This window comes from Hemicordylus capensis, chromosome 4 (assembly GCF_027244095.1).
Source record: "Hemicordylus capensis ecotype Gifberg chromosome 4, rHemCap1.1.pri, whole genome shotgun sequence".
Lineage (NCBI taxonomy): Eukaryota > Metazoa > Chordata > Lepidosauria > Squamata > Cordylidae > Hemicordylus > Hemicordylus capensis.
Window position 1 is genome coordinate 42,707,153 of NC_069660.1, and position 23,000 is coordinate 42,730,152.

At 43.9% G+C, this 23,000-nt stretch overlaps 1 protein-coding gene across 3 annotated transcripts in view; it reads right to left on the bottom strand.

Annotated features, from left to right (window-relative positions):
• Positions 1–1,943: 1,943 nt before the first annotated feature.
• Positions 1,944–23,000, bottom strand: part of L3MBTL1 (L3MBTL histone methyl-lysine binding protein 1) — a 71,822-nt gene continuing 50,765 nt past the window's right edge. For all 3 annotated transcript variants that reach the window (XM_053249203.1, XM_053249202.1, XM_053249201.1), the window contains exons 16-22: positions 20,283–20,397; positions 19,546–19,642; positions 16,228–16,425; positions 14,065–14,111; positions 11,623–11,780; positions 10,317–10,379; positions 1,944–9,378 (exon numbers count right to left, since the gene is read on the bottom strand). In XM_053249203.1, coding sequence (XP_053105178.1) covers positions 9,244–9,378; positions 10,317–10,379; positions 11,623–11,780; positions 14,065–14,111; positions 16,228–16,425; positions 19,546–19,642; positions 20,283–20,397 — 813 coding nt within the window. In that variant the 3' untranslated portion in view covers positions 1,944–9,243. The remainder of the gene's footprint in view (positions 9,379–10,316; positions 10,380–11,622; positions 11,781–14,064; positions 14,112–16,227; positions 16,426–19,545; positions 19,643–20,282; positions 20,398–23,000) is intronic.

Below are 23,000 nucleotides of genomic sequence, written 5' to 3' on the forward strand. Positions count from 1 at the left end.
CATGAGTCACCACAGCGCAGAGCCATGCCATGCCATCTCACAATTGGGGAAATGGTTGAAGGGGAGGGCTATTTTATGAGGTTTTCTGCTGCATGGCTCCCATTGCAGCACACGACCAGGAGGAACCAAGCTAGGCTCCCTTAGCCCAATTCCTCCTGGTCATGAGAATAGCCTCAGTGGCTTAAACTCACTGGCTTAGGTGAGTTTAATCTACACCAGGGATTTAAACCCAGGTCTCCCCACTCAAAGTCTAGCAGGCTAACTAGTATATTACATTGGATCGTCTAGAACAAGGATCCTCAACGTTGGGCCCCCAGATGTTATTGGACTTAAACTCCTAAAATCCCCAACCAAAGGCCACTGGGGCTTGGGATTATGGGAGTTGAAGTTCACTAACATCTGGGGACCCAACGTTGAGGATCCCTGGTCTAGAACATTCATTTCTCATAGAATTCCAAAGATTATTGACCAGGTAACTGTGTTCCATGTATTAACACTGGCAATGAGTGGCCTTTTTCAACTATTCTTTCCAGAATGACTGGAGAAAGATATGCATGAAACTGGTAGGTTTGTTATTTATTTTCCTATGTAAACCACTTTGATAATGTTGTTGGAAAATGGTATATAATATTCATAGTAGTTGGAGGAGGAGGGACAAATGAGAGCCAAGAGCCACATGGAGATGGAGGTAGCTTTGGGGAATTTTACAGAAGGAATGGGTGAACATGAGTCATGCATAGGATTGGGAGCACATCCTGGTTGTGTGCATCCATAATATATTTGTCACCTGTCCCCACCATGCATTATAGGTAGCTGCTCCCAATATTTGAAGATATGTTTTCAGCTACCTAAAGGGGTGGGGGGCAGCAGTCACCCCTTGGCATAAGAACTAATGGGTAAAATATAATACATATTCTCATTTGTCCATCTTTGTCCTGTGCTGTTCTTTGGACGTTTATAGTACACATATAGACCAAGATCAGGACAGGGATAATAAGGGATATGAGATCCAGCAAAGGACAAACAGTAGGCTGAGATGCCTTCTGCTTTACAATTAGGTTTACTTGTGTGGAAGTGCTTCTACTTGCTGTTTCACATAGTAAGTTTGTGGATAATGTTCTTCATGATGACTGTTCAAGCACTGCAAGAAACATTGTGCTTTCCAAGGAAATGTATGTTTTTTCTGCTGCTATCTCAACACACACACACCCAACCAACCAACTTCTCCTTCCTGGAGTGATCCATCTGTCAGGGATCATGTAATGAGCATGACACCACATAGCAAATCAGATCTGATACATACATAACAATAGAATTGGAGGACAACCAAGACTGAAGACAGTGCTTCCTCCATTGCATTGCCATCACTCTGAATGGGTGAACACTTTTGCTCCCTTTCAACATTGCCTCCAAATACTGTAATTGCCAGAAGGGGGCACTTTGCAGTTCTGTTGAAGAAAACACCATCAACTCAGCCTCAATTAAAAGTTTCACAGTGAATCAACTGACTTCTTTAATTTAGTCAATTTCAAAGTCACCAGATTAAAATAAACGAGGATCTAAATTTACTTCCTTGTGAATGTCTGTTTTTTGTTTGTTTATTTTAATCATTTTTTATATCCTGCTCTTCCTCCAAGGAGCCCAGAGCAGTGTACTACATACTTAAGTTTCTCCTCACAACAACCCCATGAAGTAAGTTAGGCTGAGAGAGAAGTGACTGGCCCAGAGTCACCCAGCAAGTATCATGGCTGAATGGGGATTTGAACTTGGGTCTTCCTGGTCCTAGTCCAGCACTCAACCTAAAGTCCACAGCTTTTGGAATTTAATAAATTCTATAGATTGTTTACTATGGATATTCATTTTTACTTTATTTTGCAATACATCCTGATATTAAATAAGTTATATATAATAAAATCCCTGAAAACCAAGACATTAACTCAATATTATTTGTATAATTCCATAATTCACATTTATTGTTATTGTAAAACACTTGACAAAACATATCACATCTTGCTTTTGTTTTATATTAACCTTCTGTATACTCAGGACACAAAGTTCCAGAATAGCTGCACTGGATACAATTTTAGTATTTCCATCATGAAAACACAAAGGTGCAAATATCAAAAGACAAATTAAACAAATGCAAACGAATGAAAGTGCAAAAAAGCTTCAGTTTCATGAAAATGCATCTTCTGAAAACACCATCTTTGCCTTCTGAAAAAGCTGCTCCCTAAAATGAAGGGCATTTTGGCAAAATTTGTCACAGTTGGACAATCACATACTGGACTTTTCCCCTTCCGTCACACTTAGGGTAATCCAGCAGTCCATTTTCTGAGCACTTGCAAGTGCAATATTCTGTGACCAAGAAAACACATTTTCCCCTTGATTAACGCACTTATTGCAAGATACTCTGATCCAACTAGAGGTCTTAACAATGTGCAGAAGCAGACTGCTTCAGCTCTAGCTGGACAAGGAACTGTGCATGTAAACAAGTGCTCTGTGCAAGGTTGCGTAGCCCAACCCATCACCTGGGGCTACGCACCAGAAAGTTAGCAATACACAATCAGAAATTTGGCAATAGCATCAGCAGCTGTTTGGGGGAGGAAGAAAAAGACTGGACTGAGTTGCTCATCTATTCCTTTCTTCCTCTGAACAGCTAATTGATTGGTGTGTGTGTGTGTGTGTGTGTGTGGCTAGATGAGGGCAAATGTGTGGAACATAATTACATGAGTCTCAGGGTGCCTACTACAGAAAGTTTCCATCTCATCTGCAATTCTGAGATTATCTCATAGTATTATCTCTAATCACCCCGACTTCCCATATACACAAACCTTCACCATGTTGTATTTTAACTTTAGCTTGTTTAAAACAAAAAACAAAAAAACAGATTCTTTGGAGTTTGTGTATCACAGTGCTCTATTATTCCTAAATTCCTCTCCCCTCCTCTGCAATTCAGCCACAATCCAACTCAGGTATAGATGCATTTAAACCCAAACTATGCTGGATTGTGGCCCTCCACACAATAAACAGCAAGGCTGCCTCCCACCCTATCTATTGAGGAGGCTATTGCAGTATTGTAACTGAAAAATAACTAGTTGGCTAAGTAAACTTGTTGAACACTTGAGTTTGTTTGGAATAACTTCCTATGTGAAAGAGTAGCACCTAACATACTGCACAATGTTGTGTCTGCCCTGTAATGGAATATGCATGCAGTTGTGCAAGAGTGCTTTTGCACAAAATCCAAGAATTGCACAAGTGCAGTTGCACAATGGACTGCCATGATTTCCACTGGCCACCCACAGCACAACTGCTTTTGTGCAAGAGCACTTTTGCACAACTGCATGCATGTTCCCGCACAAGGCAGATGGAACAATGTGTCAGCCAGTAAGTTTAGTTTAGTTTTTGAAATTCTCTTCCCCTACAGTGTTGCCAAAGCTCAAACCTGCTCTGTCTTCCAAAAGAGATGCAAGATGTTCTAATTTTACTCAGTCTGACTTTGGATGGCCAATAACAGGAAAGGATAGGAAAGAATTGGCATATTTCTCCCTGCCAAGCTCATGGGATGGATTAGCTAAAGGCCAATAAAATAAGTCAATTTAGCAACTGAACAAACTGCTCAGGGAGTTTGTGATATCCTCCTCCTTTGAGGTTTTGAAGAAGTAGTTGGACAAGAATATACTGGGGATGCAGGCAAAGGATATATTTTCATAGGACAAGAGATTACCCTGTGTGATCCACTAAATAGTTTCTAATGCTAAAACTAGGATTCTGTAATGGCTTGTTATAGCACCCATTGATTGATTCATATTCCAAAACGAATCTCCTTAGGGGAGGAGAGCTGGTCTTGTGGTAGCAAGCATGACTTATCCCCTTAGCTAAGCAGGGGAGACTAGAAGGGTGAGCACTGTAAGATATTCCCCTCAGGAGATGGAGCCAATCTGAGAAGAGTAGAAGGTTCCAAGTTCCCTCCCTGGCATCTCCAAGATAGGGCTGAGATTCCTGCCTGCAACCTTGGAGAAGCCACTGCCAGTCTGTGAAGACACTGCTGAGCTAGACAGACCAATGGTCTGATTCAGTATATGGCAGCTTCCTATGTTGTTCCTATGTCGAGATTTTCTTCAAAGTTCAAAATTAGAAAGCACAGAAACAACTCCCAGGCTGAATCCCATCAGGTTGTATTCTACTAAATAATTCCCTGATCAGCAGCCAGCACCCTCAGTACAAGCACCTCTCTGCAATCCATTTACCCCAGAGTTCTTTCCCTGAGCTTTCTGGCTTGGGTTTTTGTGCAATCCGACCAGCCATGTCTTAAAATGACTCTCATTCTGAACAGAAGTCAGAATGACACTGTTCGCATTTGTAAAGCCAAGAACAAAGAAGCTAAACCTGACTGTATTTGCTGGGATAAATAGTTCAGCAACAGCAATGCAAAGAAGAGCTAGAAGAGGACCCTATCAAGCCTTTCTCTCAGAATTTTACCATCAGCAAATGCAGGAAAGGTTCCCAAACTCTTGAGATGGGTGTCTTGCTGATTGTTGTGCTTGGACTTAGAAGAGATTGGTGGGACCTCGAGTGCTAGGTGCCAAAAATGATCTCAAGCCTACTACCAAGCAGGAATCAACGAGGAACTAATACAAATCTCAACCCCCATCAGGATTTTGCTTAGGAGATATTTTAGCTGCCATTTGCTCCCAAAAAGGAGCTATTATTAATACACTTGAGGCAAAAAAAAACCTAAGTGCCTCATTCAATTCTAAATTCTACCAATGCTATTGGTGTTTGGAATGGCCTGGCACCGGGGGAGGGGCGGGGGCAGGATGAGGTTCTGAGAATCAGCCTGGCACTTTGTTAGTTCTCTAGGCTTTCCGATATTCTCCTCAAGCCTAAGCACCATAATGGTGAAAGAAGCTGCACCTGCCTGTTGTCTGCGAGAACTGTGTAGCAGGAGCATGACCCAGACATTTCTGCTCCACTTCTGGATTTGATCTAGGGAGGGGGTTTTCAGGGAGGGCTTACTATTTGCCTTATTACCGAGGTCAGAACCACCATGGATGGACATTGGTAAGAGGAGGACAACTTCACCAAGCCATATCCTTGGAGGATTCTAACTGCGATCAAAGCAGCATGATCTTCCAGACTAGATATCAAGTGAAGGCAGGGAGTCTGTTGATTGTTCTAGGGTGGAAGGGGCAGGCTTTCACATGTAAAGCTGGACCATTCTGAAACAAAAAAACATTACTCAAGTATTTGTGAGCCACCTTGAAGACCTACATAGTGGAAAGGCAAGGTTAGGCACTGTTAGACAAAGGGGTGATTGGACAAAATTGCATTGGCACCTTTGAAAACGACAGATCATCCCGAGGGATGAAATTGCATTGGCACCTTTGAGAAGGACAAGTCATCCCGAGGGCACGACAGCCATGAAGTCAGTTGATGTCTAGATGCACTCTTCGTGTGTCCCTTTATAATGTGACAGGGCTGTTAATCTGAGGTGCCCTTCTACACATATTCCTACTTGTACAGGACATCACAGCAGGTACACTCTCAGCACGACCCTGTACTTATTACATGGGCCAGTAGGCATCTCATCCAAACAAGGAGAGAGTATAGAAGGCGCTGCCTTAGATACACCAAGTCAGACCAATGATCCATCTAGGCCTGGATCAACCATTTTGATCAGCAGAAGCGTTCCATTATCATTAGCTCTGCCACCTGCTGGAGTTGCCACAGACTCCAAGATAACATCCAGTCAGGCTAAGTCTGCCTTCCTTCCCTTTCTCCAACATCAGCTACCTTTCGGAGCTAATGTATCTGAAGCAACATCTATTAGAAACAGCACTGAGCAAACACGGACAAATTAACTCTGCTCCAACTCATTCTCTCCCATACACATACACAAATATTTTGGGTTTGATTTGGTTTCATTGCACAAAATAGAAGGTTCCAACCAACTTTTAGCAATAAATAGCCCTTTACCACCTTGAATTATACTGCAATTCCCTCAGTCTGGAGTCATTCAGAAGCTTCATGCCTCAAAGGACAAGAGGAATGAGCTAGATACTGATGACAGTCGATAAACAGGAGAGAACCAGGAGTGCTGAAGTTCCACATTACTTGAAAGCGTGCATATTCCCATCAACTAATGCTATTTCTGTTTCCCTCTTCCTTACATACACACACAAATACACAAGCACATGATATTAGATTTTACATTTTACACTCCCAGTAAGAACTGTATATTTTTGGAAGAACTCAGGGCCGATGGGAGCAATGCACTACGTAGACTCCATTCCTGATGCAAATCCAGTTTAGCTTGCACAACAGTCAGCATAACAGGGTGGGAAGGGGGTGTGTGTGTGGAATCTAGACCTGAAGTTTACATGAGGAACATTTGACACTGAGGACCTCAAGTGGCCACCTGCTGCAGTTAAGTTTACAAGACCCACCAGCAAGTGAATTTCACCCAAATCAAAACAAGAGAGTCCAAAACTGGTGAAGAGAGAGATGCAGATCTGGCTCTATCTGTGTTGCAAAAATGGCACAAGAAAAGCCATTGTCTCAATGACAGCAGTTCCAGTAGGACAATAACAGAGATGGCCTTAACTCCATTGCATGTTTCCTGTTTATTTCAGCCCAAGGGTTCTCAGCAGCTAATTATCTCTGCTTACTGGAGCATGTTCTGAACCAGGTCCTCTTCCCCATCCAGTTTTCAAAGTCAGAGCCAAATATATAATAATTCCAGCTGTCCATCCATGGAGTTGGTGAAATCCTAGCTACTCTTCAAACACAGTAGGAATGTGTGTGTACTTGGAGGGTTTAGATGGATGCTAATGAGAACAGAAGGATATTTTCTTTCCTTCTTTGCTGGATTTGTTTCCTACAGATATGCTGGCTGATCCTTAATTAGCAATTTATGCAGGAAACTGGAGTCTTGTCAGGTCTGTGTCTGGAAATAGGGACGTTTTCTTCTTCAAGTCCACACCCATTGCCAAGAATGTATCTCAAGTGGCTTGCTTCTTCTTTTTCCTAATTGGCTAAAAAGAACATCACCTCTTTGGATAAGGGGGATATTTTGGCACCATTCACCAGCGGCATCTTTTGGAAGGTTTTCATCCAGAAGTCCAAAACTTTCCTCTTCCCAGCACTGTTCCTCCCAGCAAATAAACATATGGTGATGTTCAAAAGATAGAGCCAATTTTGAAAGCAGAAGAAAACTCACTAGATGCAAATGCTTACCATGAGACAAAGAAATAGAGAAACAGAGACCTACATTTCTCTTAAACAGCAAGCAGCCAACAGTTAAAAGGGGAGGCCAAATATGACCAAGTGTTTTAAAAATATTAGAGTCAAAATGCTTATTTCCATGGGAAGCCTTGCATGAATTTGACCCAAACATGAGAAGTGGACCTCACAGACCACATTACTATGAGACATGTTGCTGGTATATGTATGGTTAAGAAAGTTTACCTCTGCTTTCACAGAGTGAGGAGAAACAAAGAAAAGTCTTAGTGGTCTTAAGGAGCTCCATACACTGGAAACACCATACAGTGCAGCAGCTAGCAGGGTGGATACAGTTCTGAGAAACCCAATTCTAAATCCCTGCTTGTCCACAGAGGCATTCCTCCAGTCACTGTCACATGGCCATTGTAAAATGAGGACTGAACTTTGAGGCTATCATGAGAAAGATCCAGATTTAAATTTAAAAAAACAAAACAAAGAATGACTGAAATTAAAAAGGGATTCAGCAGTAATTCTGGTCCCTAAGGTGGAAAATCCATATAGCTCCCCTCTGTCCCCACAATAAAGATATAATCATTAGCCAGAAATGTGATGCTCTTTAGTGGTACTCAGAAATCTCCCTGATGCCATCTCCTCACTCTCCCAAATGGCAGGGCCATCTTCGCAACTCAAGCCTCTTCTAACAAGTCCACATGGTTACAGCTAAAGTGGCTCAGCAGAATGTCCTGCCCTGGCCCTTCATTAGCCAATGCCAAGGGAGTGTAGGAAAAACTGGATGTAGTCAACATAACTTCCGATGCATTGAGTGCTTATTTTACCATATGAATAAAAACACCTCTGTCTTTTCAAAAAGACAAGTTTTAAATTACATTGCAAAGAGGCATTGTCAAGTAGCTGAAGGTAAACATTTGGCACACCCTGTATCTAATACAGTTGGGTGCAGAACAGCTTATGAAATCAGGACAAAGGATTATAAAGACGTCATTTGCATGTCAAATGCAAGTTTGTCCCGTCCCCTGGGACCCCCCCCCTTTATCGCTAGCAGAGGGAGCTCAAATTAGTTGGCTATTTCTAACTTTAGTCATTCCTCTCGTGGGTTGGACGGAATGCTTTTACTTAGTAAAAGGTTGTTGGTTTCACTAATTTTGTGTGTGTGTTAAGTTCAGATCCCTTTTTAAAAAAAAATTTGCTTGAATAAGTGTTCCATGCAAACCTATAGGATTGAACTGACAGGGAGTGGGACAGTTCAACTACATCAACTACTTTGTTCCTCTAATTCTCCATGGCTAATTTGGCAATATTAGAGATCTATAAATTGCAAGTACTAATTTTTTGTTTTGTTGCAGCAGCAATGAATTCAGAATTGTTAAGGTGAGCTATGTATACAACATACTTAGTCCAATAGCCTGTCTTGCAGCACTCAGTGCTCAAGCAGAAGGTACAAGTCCCTGGATACAGATAATCTACACTCTGAAGTCCATGGTCTGATCCCTGATAATTAGAGACTGATTTTTGCCCTGAAACATTCTGATTGTTTTCAAACATCTGATGCCATTTCAATTTGGGTAGCTAGATATACTGGTGATCAATATAAAGATATTTTCTGCATTATGTAAACCCAGGTACAGTTCACAATGCAAGAACCTGGGCAGTCAAGGTTCAAATCCAAAGCAGGTTAAATCCAATCGTAAACTCAATCTCAAACCCATGTTGTGTGCCTCTGAAACCATCAGGAAAACTTGGCAGGTCTGTGGGATCGAGCAGGGCAGTGCTGGAGCTCCACTGCTAGACACAGGGAGGGCAGTATTCAGAAAGGCAGGGAGGAGAAAGAGGAAGACAGACAGGGGATGAATTTGGCATGTAAACAAAGACGAAGACTCAAAAAGAGAGCAAGTTGGCAGGATTTGCAGCAGTCAGGAAGGTCTCCACTCTGCTGACACAGACGGACAAGAGAGTTTGGCAGCTCCTGTGTATGGACGGAAGTCAAAGGCTGCTCAGGGTGGATCACTTTAAGGTGTCATCAGCATTTTTGAACATGAGGATGGCATTGTAGATTTTAAGTGCTGGACCAAGCTTGACGCTCATGATCTTCACAATATCGGCCTGAGTCAGCAGAAGGAACGCTTCACCATCAATCATCTGCGGAGAACAGAGAGATGTTCAAGATGCCAGTTTCTCTCTCATGCAGATGTCTGTGCCCTTACCAAAGAAGCTCTCTTCACCCAATGCTTTGGAATCAAATGCAGTGCTCTCGCAGTCCATCACATTCCAGCATCTGACCAGCATCAGAGCCCTATTCAGACATTCTGTTGTATGATCACAGAGATGTCGTACATGGTTTTGTGTGAATGACTGTACCTGCATTCATAAGTGAACCTGAGTATAGGGTTCTCAAATTGTACAGACAGGAAGTGTACTGTTGTACCTGTGTTCAAAACATGTGAACAACTGTACCTGCATACAGACCTGCACCTGTATACACAGATTGTACGACTGCTGACAATAACATGTGAATAGAGCTCAGATTTTACCCCATTCTGATCCACGTGACCATTCATACTGCTGACCACAATGAGAAAAGTATAGAACAGGCACGATTCATGGCTAGCTTCTAACTGTTAGGAGGAGGCTTTCCTGGGCAGAAAGCATGAGCCTTTACAGGAACATCTACCTTGCTATGATTGTAAGCTGCACTTCCGGTCCTGATGTCATGGCCCAGGAGCCTCATCCCCTGCTTTCAGGGACAGGTGTGATGTCATGGAGGATAGTGAGGACTGAGTTCAGGAACCAGCCCCACCTCATTACCCATGAACTTGCAGCATGGTCTACAATTCAGACACAATGTTTTCCTCACTGTAATGAACTTAGACCTGGACCGCTGGGCCCAAGTGTTGCTTTCTCATTGAACCCTATGCCTGGGCTCTGCACAGAAGGGAAATTACATGCCAAATAGGATCAAGTACCAGCAAGTCAAGTTTCTAGAATCAGCCTGCACTCAATGGCTGTTAGTCTTCAATAATTCTACTATCTCTACTCCGAATGGCATTTCCACCCCACAGGACAAGAGCCCATTTTACCTCATCCTTGAAGAGTTTTGCTTGGTCCTCACAACCCGTCAACGTCTGGACAAAGCTAAAGACCTTTTAAGAAAGTATATAAAGGAAACAATTAAAAAGGGAGGAGAAACAGCCCCCTGCCAAGTGGCCGCCATTGCTTTTCAGGGTGGAACTGTGCAGTGCCTCAGCAATTATATCTCTGTTTGCCAAAGTAAAGCAAGCATGGAATTAGAGGAAGTATTTGTAGGGGAGACTCAGTGGACTGAAGAGAAGGGTGCTTAACCCCACTCAGGCCAATGAGATTCTCCCTTGCAAAAGGCCTTCTCCCTGATCTTCTGGTTTTGGAACATGGAAGGATGATTAAAATAGCCTGGGAAGGTTTTTTGCAAGTGAGAATCACTAGGTAGCAAATGATGTCAGCAACCTCCTCCCGTATTTTTCACATCATATGGAAGTTTTCCAAACCCGGCTTTGAGTTTGCATCTCCTCCAGAATGGAGATGTGTGTTCACATATACGACAAATTTACCCCAAAGTCCCTGCAAGCTATCAGGGAGCACTTAACACACAATTTGGGTTTTTCTTCATGCATTAGAGTGTAACCAATTTATATCCGGGGTAAAAAAATCCATTTTGCATCGGTCTGGGGGGGCAACTTCAACTCGCAGTAAAGCCTCACAGAAAACCAACGATAAAGCCTGCTGTCCTGGAAAGCCCATGTAGGCAACCTTGGCTCTTCAGTAGTTGCTGAATTAGAACTCCCATCATCTCCAGCTGCAATTGTTGTGGCTGAGGATGATGGGAGTTGTAGTTGTGCAACAACTGGAGAGTCAAGGTTGTGTACCCCTGTTCTAGGATATGAATTAGGTTGTTGGGGACTTTTCAGGTATGATGGACCTTGCTATGCTTTTGGGTGCTGGGCCAAAAGCATGATCTTCAAGCATCTTTTCAGCACTAAAATGGCTATATGACTAAAAGTCCCAGCTGGAGAGAGAAGGAATGGTCCAAAAGATGATGCAAATGTTTTTAAAAATCTAAGCCAAACAAATCCTGGCTTCCAAAAGAGAATGTCCTGAAGATTAAATACTGGATTGGGTTTGCATACATTATTATATTGAATTATTTTCATTCACTGTTCTTTACTCCTTCATATTGCTTTTGACTTTATAATACATTGTATTTTTCTCAATATTTTTAGCAATTTTGGATTTTCTTGTGATTTCTTGATATGTTTGAATCCATTTTATCCTCCCACCTTTTTCCTCCTCCTGCTTTACAGAGCCATGTCAGATTTCCTTTGCCGATGCCTGCCTTTTGTACTCTCTCACCTCATCAATGGTCCACTTGGCCACAGTGGATGCTGTGATCCCAGCCACTCCTGGCAGGAGTTTACAGTGCTGTTCCCAGCAGAGAGACAGGGAACGGTCTGGGTGCGCTGACAAGGCCGACATAAAGAGAGACTGGTGTATATTGTCTGAAGAAATGGCTGGCAATGACATTCGAAGCATCATGTCAAGTTAATATACAAGGAAATAGTAATAACAGAGCATGTAGTAATAACATTCTGAAGACATGCAAAGCCTAGAAGAGACTCAGGGCCAAAGGAATGATAACAGTGAGCCTAGGTGTCAAAATCAGATTTGCTGCCAAATCCATATATACAGGTGAAACTCGGAAAATTAGAATATCGTGCAAAAGTCCATTAATTTCAGTAATGCAAATTAAAAGGTGAAACTGATATATGAGACAGACGCATTACATGCAAAGCGAGATAAGTCAAGCCTTAATTTGTTATAATTGTGAGGATCATGGCGTACAGCTCATGAAAACCCCAAATCCACAATCTCAGAAAATTAGAATATTACATGGAACCAAGAAGACAAGGATTGAAGAATAGAACAATATCGGACCTCTGAAAAGTATACAGTGTACTGTGCTTGATTGGCCAGCAAACTCGCCTGACCTGACCCCATAGAGAATCTATGGGGCATTGCCAAGAGAAGGATGAGAGACATGAGACCAAACAATGCAGAATTGCTGAAGGCCGCTAATGAAGCATCCTGGTCTTCCATAATACCTCATCAGTGCCACAGGCTGATAGCATCCATGCCACGCCGCATTGAGGCAGTAATTGCTGCAAAAGGGGCCCAAACCAAGTACTGAATACATATGCATGCTTATACTTTTCAGAGGTCCGATATTGTTCTATTCTTCAATTCTTGTCTTCTTGGTTCCATGTAATATTCTAATTTTCTGAGATTGTGGATTTGGGGTTTTCATGAGCTGTACGCCATGATCATCACAATTATAACAAATTAAGGCTCGACTTATCTCGCTTTGCATGTAATGCGTCTGTCTCATATATCAGTTTCACCTTTTAATTTGCATTACTGAAATTAATGGACTTTTGCACGATATTCTAATTTTCCGAGTTTCACCTGTATATATGGAGGGTAAAAGGTAAAGTGTGCCACCGAGTCAGAATCGACTCCTGGTGACCACAGAGCCCTGTGGTTTTTCTTCGGTAGAATACAGAAGGGGGTTACCATTGCCATCTCCCACGTAGTATGAGATGATGCCTTTCAGCATCTTCCTATCTTGCTGCTGCCCGATATAGGTGTTTCCCATAGTCTGGGAAACATACCAGCGGGGATTCAAACCAGTAACCTCTGGTTCACTATTCAAGTCATTTCCCCGCTGCATCATTATATGGAGGGTAGGGCAATGTAAAGTGTAGCATGCTGAACGGGGGAGCTGAACCCTCTCCCTAGCTGCATTTTTGCCCCATAGCCACTGTGTCCCTGCTCTTTTCCCCCCAGGCGTACCTCCAGGAATCTTCAATTCCCCACCAGGACAAAAATATCCGGTGCACAGTGTTTTAGTGGGAAAGCAGTGTGGGTTCACCACACCAACATTAAAGTGTACAGTATGATCACAGATGACCAGATAAGGGCAGTTACAGGTAGTGGACTCATTTAGGTAGACTTCACCCATACTGATGGCTGCGTGCAATGCAGCCATGTGGACAGAGCTCCCTATGGTAAGCCATTTGTGTGAGTGAGCATTTGCCCAGTTCTGACAGAGGGTTGTGATGGTATGGTTAAGATCTACCTGAACCACACAGTTAAATGCTAGCTGAACAAGCTAGTTACACAATAAATGGAGCTTCACCTACTTGCATAGATTTATAACTGGTCACCTATGTGGGTGGATTACTTGCATTGAGTGGGCCTTAATGAGTCATTTAAAAAAACCAGCTGATTGTTGGTGGAAAGGTTCTTGGATACTGATCATGCTGTCAGTATTTGGTGTTAGAGAGAATGCAGCAGGACTGAGGGAGAGATAGCTTTAGCGGACTGGGACATAGTCAGAGCATGCAATAACCAAAATATGGCTCAAAATGAAAATCAAGATGTCTCTCTTAGCCATATTATATATGTAATTTTAAACTGCTGCTTTTAAAATTGAACTGCACTTGGACAATTGGTTTGTTTTTACAGAAGAAGTCTGTAGGAGTCTGTATATGTCACCTCCAGCCTCAGAGGCAAGATGCCTCTAAATACCAATTGTAGGGGAGCAATAGCAAGAGAGAGGGCATGCCCTCACCTCTTGCCTGTGGGCTTCTCAGAGGCATCTAGTGGGCCACTGTGTGAAACAGGATGCTGGAGTGGATGGGCCTTGGGCCTGATCCAGCAGGGCTGTTCTTATGTTCTAAGTCCTTTGTTTGCATACATACAAACAAGACAAGACAAGAGATAACATGCACTTACTTTGGAAGTCGTCCTGCTGGATTTTCCGGTACTTTGGAGGTCGCCCTCTAAAAAAACAAGAAAAACTTGTGTCCAAACTGTCCAGGGAAGGATTGCACAGGAATCCGGCCCATGGGGACTCTTTTGCTGGCCCACAAGAAGGAAGGTCCTGCAGCAACTGCAGGAAGAGTGAAGAGCTCTTGACCTGTCCCCCTGACCAGCAGCAACAACTCAATGTAGCTGGCAGCTTGAGAACACCTTGCTTGCTCCGCCCCAGGGGCCTCACCCTCATCCCCATAGTATAGTAAAGTAAATAATGTAGTAGGCCCTGTTAATGGAGTTCTAGTTCATACATTTGCAGAGGGAGATTCTTCCCTTTTTTTGAAGAGAAAGAACCACGTGAAACAGGCCTCCATGTGCTCAAGCAGTCTTATGTTACATTAAACATTATCACCATTATACAGGGAATGAGGAAAAACATGCTCCTTCATCACAGAAAGATGGCGCAGCTCCTTCCAGACAAACCAAAAAGATAATGATGGCACACATACAGAATGGAAAATACCAACAATGCCTGAATAACGGGTCCTATAACAGTGGAGAAGTTCCCTCGTGAAGGGCACAGAACAAATGGAGAGGGGTGCAAAAATCTAGAGAGGAATAAGTTCCTGACACAGGCCAAGCTTTCCGAGGCTCCTGCCTCAGGAAGCAGATGGAAAGAACCTCCCCTCATCAGCCAAGATGCAGAGATGGGCTGAATGCTCTCTGGCAGAGGACCTTCATAAATTCACCTTGGAATCCTGGGGTTAACTATTCTCCCGCATGCTCCATCATCCCCACTTGCTATGGGAAAAGCTGCTCCTCTTTGTTCGAACAGCATTTCCCTGTGTGTGGTTTTAGGAAAAGTCTGCTCAACTTTGGCCCTCCTACAGAGCTTGGCCTACAACTCCAGTAACCCCTGGCTATTGGCCACTGTGGCTGGAGATTATGGGAGCTGCGGTGGGGGGGAAGTTTGGGGGGGCAAAGTTAAGTTAAGCAGGCCTGTTTTAGGAGTTATCAGATATTTGCATTCAGCAGCAAGCAACATGGATACAATGGTGTGCAAGGATCTCTATAAATTGCTGTGAAACAGATGATTGGTGCTGAATTTGATGGGGCAAAGAGAGTAGATAAAATGAGTTCAGAAGAAGAGCCCAAGGTAAAAAAATCTGAGAAACAATATATGGCAAGAAGGAATGAATGCAATGCCTCTAGAGCAGGGCTGCACAACTTCAGCCCTCCTGCAGATGTTGGACTACCATGATGTTAGGCTCGCAACACCCCTGACTTTGGCTGAGGATTATGTGGCTGTAGTCCAAAAACAGCTAGAGGGCTGAAACTGTAGCAGGTGCTCCAACTTTACAGAGCAGCCTCAGAGAAAGTATTTGTTCTGGTGTGTTATAATGGCACTTCTGAGGGCCAAGCTGGATGCGACTAACGTATTCCATGTCAGGAACTCCAGGCATCTTTTTCTTTTTGAAAAAGCAGCTATGCAGGGTACTACTACTACTACTACTACTACTACTTCTACTATGAATATTTATATATTGCTTTTCAACCAAAGTTCTCAAAATGGTTTATACAGAAAAATACATACATAAATAAGATGTTCTCCTGTCCCCAAAGGGTTCACATTCTAAAAAGAAACAAGGCAGATACCAGCAACAGCCACTGGAGGGATGCTGTGCTGGGGCTGGATAAGGGCAGTTGCTCTCCCCCTGCTAAATATAAGAGAATCACCACTTTAAAAGGCATCTCTTTGCTAAGTTAGCAGGGATAGGAGGATTTTGGCAGTGCAGGAGGACTGACTCTTTCCTCCATGCCACAACCCAAAACCAAATCAGGCCTCCCAAAGCTGCTATGATGTGTAGAGGGGAAAATATGATGGGCAAAAAACCCCACAGCTAATAGTAGCATCAGGATGGGTTGTGGTTCGAATCAATGAACTGATGAGGGAGCAAAGGGGTGACGCTCTCCCTCCCCCCCACTCCACCCCCAGGTATCCAGGTTCCAATCCTAGTTCTCCTTGCAGTTGCTTTTGGAAAAAGAAAGAGACAATGTTGATCATTGAACCCTCATGCCTCATCAAGTCTGGCTCTTGGGGAGATGGTCCAGGTGCATCACCAGGGCCAGTGATTTCCTGACCTTCCATGTTGTCGTGATTTCTTCCGCTGAGAGAAGCCAATCAAGTTCCTTTTCCGGACAGAGTTCTCAGTGTCTGAGAGATCAGCCTTCATTCTTCCCTGGTTTTTCTCTGCCAGGGGGCACCCTGAGATGCAGTAGTGAGCTGTAAATCTCCCTGTCACGTGACCTGAGCCATCACACCCAGGTGTTGGGCACTTTCTGAAGAACAGAGAAGGATATTAGAAAAGTGTTTAGTTTTCTATACGGTTGACAGCCATCACAAACAGGGCAGGTAGCACAAAGACTATAGCACTCTTCAGACATTAGACTGTGCATGCATGTACATGTTTGTGTGTGAGTGACTACACATGCATTCATTGTCCTCAAATACAGGGTACAGATAAGCCCTATCCAAACATTACGTTTATGTGTGTTCAAGTGTCTGCACATGTGTATGTGCTTTTGTGTGAGTGACTGTATGTGTGTTCATTTTAAGAGTGGGGAGGTTACAAAACAGAGCGCAATTGCTTTAAATTGCCACCGACTCTGGAAGTAGGGTGGAGCTTGAGGCTGTATCTGCGAGCAGGGCTATAAAAAGCTCATTCTGCACTGAGCCATTGCTGGAGCAATACTGTTGCAAAGCTGCCTTGCCTGATATTCTTAGCATGCTCTGTTTCTGATCGCAGCTTCGTTTGACTATGTTCTTTGCTTACCCCTGTGTGACCTTGTACTGACTCCTGGCTTTTGACCCATGGCTTCATTTGACTATGCTCTTTGCTTGCTCCTGTGAGGCCCTCATAGTGACTCCTGGCGTCAGACCCTTTGCTCTGTTGGACTATGCTCCTTGCTTGCCCTTGTGTCACTCTCCTGTTGACTCCTGGCTTCCAGACCCTTGGCTCTGTTTGACTACGCCTACCCCGCATGACTATCCTTAGGACCAGATCACCTCCCATGGACCTGATCATGACATTACTGAGTGAGATGGGTTTGCTCAGTAGAGGCCGCTACCTGTGATCCTTCCATACATTAATGGGGTGGAGAGCCAGTCTTGTGGTAGTGAGCATGAATTGTCCCCTTTGCTAAGCAGGGTATGCCTTGGCATGCATTTGGATGGGTGACTACTTGTGAGCACTGTCTGCTGTAAAATATTCCCTTTAGGGGATGGGGCGATAGCTCAGTGGTAGAGCATCTACTTTACATACAAAAGGTCTCAAGTGCAATTTCCCAGACTATGGGGAACACCTATATTGGGCAGCAGCGATATAGGAAGATGCTGAAAAGCTCTCATATTGCGTGTTAGATGGCAATGATAAACCCCTCCTGTATTCTACCAAAGACAACCACAGGGCTCTGAGGGTGCCAGGAGTCGACACCAAGTATGATAACACAGTTTACAATCCCCGACATCTCCAGGAGCTTTTCTAAATGGCAACTGAATGCAGCTTCCTACACTTAGGCTGGGGTTATATAAGAGGGAAACATTGACAACAGTGTCAGGATGGCAGCAGAAGGTGCCACTCATACAGTCAATTCCATTATTATTTGCTCCTGATAATTCGCAGTTACTGCACATTATATGCGTCCTAAACAAGTAGCATTTTGGTGCAGTGCTCACTGCCATTCTGGATGGCAGATTTAAGAGAATACCGCTCAGGAACTGGTTTTGTCCATGCAGTTCAGGCAATAGCGAGTACATTGCACATGTGCTTTTATACTGTTTATATTATAGGGATATTCGCATTGCCTGGATTTTAACCACTTTTAAAAAACATGCCAGGTCGATCAGAAGGGTATTGCACTTCCTTCCTTCTGGCAGACCAGTATACAGCAAATACAGCTGGGGTAGCAAGATTCTGTGGCGCAGCAGGTGGACGGGCCTTCTCCGCTGCTGCCCCGAGGCTTTGGAATGTGCTCCCTAGTGAAAGAAGAGCCTCCCCACCTCTGACAATTTTTTAGAAGCCTTTAAAGATGCATCAGTTCACCCAGGCTTTTAAATGATATGGTTTTGATTGTTTTTAATGTTGTTTTAGAACATTGTTTTAGAATCTTTATATTGTTGTGTTTTAAATTTTTTGTTTCTGTTTTTATCTTGTAAACCGCCCAGAGACGTAAGTTTTGGGTAGTATAAAAATATGTAAAATAAATAAATAAATAAATAAACAACCTGAGATGGGAGCAGTTGATTAATTGTAATTGAGTCCTCTGTATGTATGTGTTTTGATACTCTATTCCCAGTCCAGTTTTTGATTTTATTTTACATTAATTTTATTTTCCATTTTATTTTTTGATTGCTGATCACTGACTGTAATAATAAATTCATTCATTCATTCATTCATACATTGTGCAGTGCTCAAAATGGCTTAACCTTAGGCACTTTCTGCTACAGCTAAGCCGCCTGTCTCGGAAAGCTCCAGCAGAGGCGTAACTAGGGAAAACGACGCCCGGGGCAAGCACTGAAATGGCCCCCCCGCCCCCCCCAACATACTACATTATACTTAGGTTTTTCCTCACAAGCGCCCGCCGCCGCCGCGAAGCCAGGCCACTGACTGGCCACCAGGTGCCAGCAAAGCAATGTGGGGGGGGGGCGCAGGTGGCGCGGAAGGGACCGCTCGTGGGGGAGGGGGTGCCGACACGCTCCTTTGACTGCTGCAGCACTGCTGCACTGAGCAGGAAACATTTGTATTAACAAAAAATTTAAAAAAAAATTAAAAAAATTTTTTGTCATGGCAGCACCCCCCACGTGACCAGAAAAGATGGTGCCAGGGGCACATGCCCCCCCTGCCCCCCTATAGTTACGCCTCTGAGCTCCAGTTAGGGTTTGGAGAGACCCCTGCCTGAAACTTTGGAGAGCCACTGCCAGTCAGTGCAAACAGTACTGATCTAGATTAACCAATGGTCTGACTCGGTATACAGCAGTTTCCGATGTTCCTATGAACCTGGGTACAGGCCCTCTGAAATGCAGAATACAGATAGAAATATAATTGTGCATGCATACAGTGTACACAAATTCTACAAGCACTGAGCATAATATGTGAACGGGGCTATCGTTTACAATTGTCTGTATTCTGTAAATAGGACTGATGCCATGGTACATTTCTGCTCAACTTCTGATCTATCAAGCCAAATGCAACCCAACAGCATGGTGGGACACACCAGACACTTATTATAGCTGTTCCCACCCATTTTTGCATGAGTCCTAAATTGTGTAGGCCTAGCATAGCAATCTGAAAAAACACATATTCCAGTAAGCTGTATGGACACTACTGTCATGGATTCCCCAGCTATTATGTGTGGGAACTTAGCAGGGCATTCCCCTTTCCTTTCACAGAGAAAGCTCACCTGTGAAAGCTGTATTTAGAACTCTTGGTGGTAGGGAGGGTCTTACAGGCCAAGGTTGGACAGCTCCCATTGGCAGAAGAGACAGTTTCCTTTGGCCCTGCAGAAAATGGAAGAAAAAGTATTAGAACAGAACTGCTTGTTTAACACCCAACCCGTATACGAAACGGGCAAGCAGGCGATTTAATTTTTTTTAAACCTAAAGGCCCATAGAATCCTATGGGGCTTTTGGGGGAAAATTGGGGGGGGGGAATTAAAATTACCCGCTTGCCCATTTCTTTTATGGGTTGGGTGGTAGGTAGCACCCATCATGCAATACTATCCAACCCACTTTGCTGTCCCTAGGACCTATCCAACAATGGAGTGATTCGTGTACCTCATTGTTCCCTATGGGTGATTCACATTTATTTATTTATTTATTTATTTATTTGCCAATTTCCGATTTATCAACCCAGCTGATTATGGCCAGCCGGTTCAACAAATCAATTCACTTTTTTGGTGATTCAATTTGAGGTCAAATCAAATTAAAACAAAAATAATTCATGCACACTTCTACTCAGAGGCATCTGGTAGACCACTGTGTGAAACAGGATGCTCAACTAGATATGCCTTGGCCTGTCCAGCAGGGCTGTTCTTATGCTCTTGTGGGATCTGAAGAAAAGACAAAGCACAGCAATGTCTTGTTCTAGTTCATAATGAGTGAATTTACTGCTGCTGCTGTTGCTGCCACTGATACTTACTGAGCGGAGGCTGCAATGGATGTCCAGTTTTTGAGCACCATCCCACAGGGTGGATGTCTGGGTGATCTGAGTCAATCCAGAAATCATAAATATGGCTCCAGCCATCAAAATGGATCTATTGACACAAATCAACAGGTTGCAGTTGGACTTAGAATCCTTCTCCAGCACAAGAGAATCCCTTGCAATGGAGAAAGGCAAGGAGCTGGAATTGGCACACTAATGCATTAAGGGCAGCTTCACATTTTCCACTCAAGAAAGGTCCCCATGATTCCACTGCAGGTTGACCACCTTTTTTCTTTTTTTAAAAGCAGTGATTGAGAGTATTTGCATGTAAAGATGTGCAATTCAATTTGTGCATGAATCAATTCACACCAAGTTGGAGCAATCTGAGTGATGCAACCTTGAATCGAATCACCCCTAAAATGAATAGCCTGATTCAAGGTTGAACTGAATAACCCAAGATTCGACACAAATTTATTCGAATGATTTGAGTTGCGGGTGCCATTTTGTCTTCGTGTTTTTCCCTTGCAAATTGGTTTTCTGGCACTGGCTTCCGATTGGCTTGAGATCTCCTTGCAACTTGGTTGGCTTGTTGTCATTCAAATCAAGAGATGGCATGGGCAAGTATGCCCCCATTGGCTGGGAGGAGGGAGCAGGGAGGCCAAAGAGGGATTTTCAAAATGTATTTAAGGGGCTGCTTTGAGGCAGAGAGATAGAGAGCCATTTTGTGCCTCAGAGAAGAAGGATCAGAGAGAGACTGCAGCAACACTTAGAGGAGAGCAGAGACTGATGGTGGTGGTCTGGGACTGCCTGCCTGCTTTCCTGGCCCAGTGAGTGAAGAGACTGGCTTATCTGACTCTCTCTAATTTTTTTATATCCGTTTAATCTGCAGTGTTACCAGCAACTGCTTTTATTTTCTTCTAAGCAGCATCCCCAGTGGCTTGAACTGTGTCCTGCTTGGAACATATTTCCTCATGCCCCCCCCCACCATTGCTTGTAGCCAGCCCACTTTAATAACTGGGGTGCTGTGATCTCCCCCAGTTTATTTTAATGTGCCAGCAGCCCCCAGGCTTTAACTGGGCACTGCTTGAAATTTTATTTTATTTGGATTTCTTCTTATTCTTTCTTGTAGCCAACCCCCAGTGGCTTTAATAACTGGTGTGATGTAATGATTCCCTCATTTTTTTTAATTGTAAAAATTAATTTTTAATTTTTTAAAAGCCCCCAGTGGTCAGGTTATTAGCAGCCTGCCTTGGTCAGGTTATTAGAACTTAGAGTTCTTTAATCAGGGCCTAGTTTGGGGGCAGAGGATTAGGTGGGTAGTGGCAGATTTCTAGGACAGGAAAGCGGGTTGGGTTAGAGAGACCACAATAATCCCCTGTCTTTTGCCTTCCTTCCATTAGACTAACTTGCCCCATTGTTGCTTAGTCCTATCAAAAATTGAGTGCTGCTTGGAATTTTATTCCTTGTGTTTCCCCTCGTTGCTTCTAGCAAGTATGCAGTGGCTTTAATAACTGGGGTGGCTGTGCTTAATTTTTTATATATATTTGACAACCCTGCCACCACCTCTGATACTACTGTCTGTGTGCTGCCTGGTGGATTAATTTTGGGTTTTTGTCGTCCGGTGTGTGGTGCCAGCCTGCCAGGCTCCCTCTATTTACCTTGGGGGGGGGGGTTGATTGTTTGGGTGGGTGGGTGCCCACCTGCTGGTGCCCACCTCCCCTTCCCCCAGCTGTTGAGTCCTGGTGTCGGTTAGGGATGTGCGGTTCGGTTCGGATCCGGACCGGTTCGTCTGAACCGGTCCGGATCCGGCGGCTCGATCCCGGACCGAATCGGGCCCTTCCGGGGACCGAGCCGGACCGAATTCGAGCCGGTTCGGTACCGAACCGGTTCGGGAATGAAATTGAGTCTCTGGAGTGTCTCTTTAAAGTTCCAAGTGTGTCCTCCATTTTGTGTCTCCTTCCCGAAACTTTTGCTCCTCCTTGCATCCATTTTGTGATGCTATTTCCAGGCATTGTATTGGCTGCGCTATTGATCCTTGATTGGCCAGAATGAGTCCTTTGGTCTGGTAGGCTGCTTGGCTGTTGCACTGTTGAGAGCTGGCACCCTGTTGGCCGTGGGGGGAGTGCAAAGGTGGGGGCTCCCAAAGGAGGGAATTTCAAACCTATATAAACCCAAGCCTCTTCTCTGGAAACTTCTCTTGGCTGCAGTTGTGGGATCATCTCTGAGACCTGCTTGCCCTTTGCTGGCTGCTCTGGTGTCTCTGTGAGTCCTGACTGTGTCCTGTGTCTCTCTGTGTGTGCTCTGTCTAATCCTTTGTCCACCTGCCCTTTGTGACTCTCTGTGTGTCTCCTCTCTCTGTCTGTCTCTTGTCTGTATACTGTGTGTTACTTCACTTTACTTTCTTCTTAATTTCCCCCAATTTTCCCTATTCCTTGTCTGTCTGCTTTTCTCCCCCCCTCCCCCCCTTTCCCTTCTCATCCTTTGGGCCTACCCTCCCCCTCCCCCACTCCCACCCACTGCATCCTCATTGCTTTAAATCTTCTTCCATTAATTATTGCTCTTTGTCCTGCCTTGTTTTTGTCCAACTTTTTGATTTTCACATTGCATTCCATTGGTTTCATTTATATATTGCTTGCTGGTTTTGCTTAAATTGTACCATTTTGTTTGTTTCTGCTGACTGCTGCTGCCCTGCGAGTTGGTTCCCTGAATCCCTCC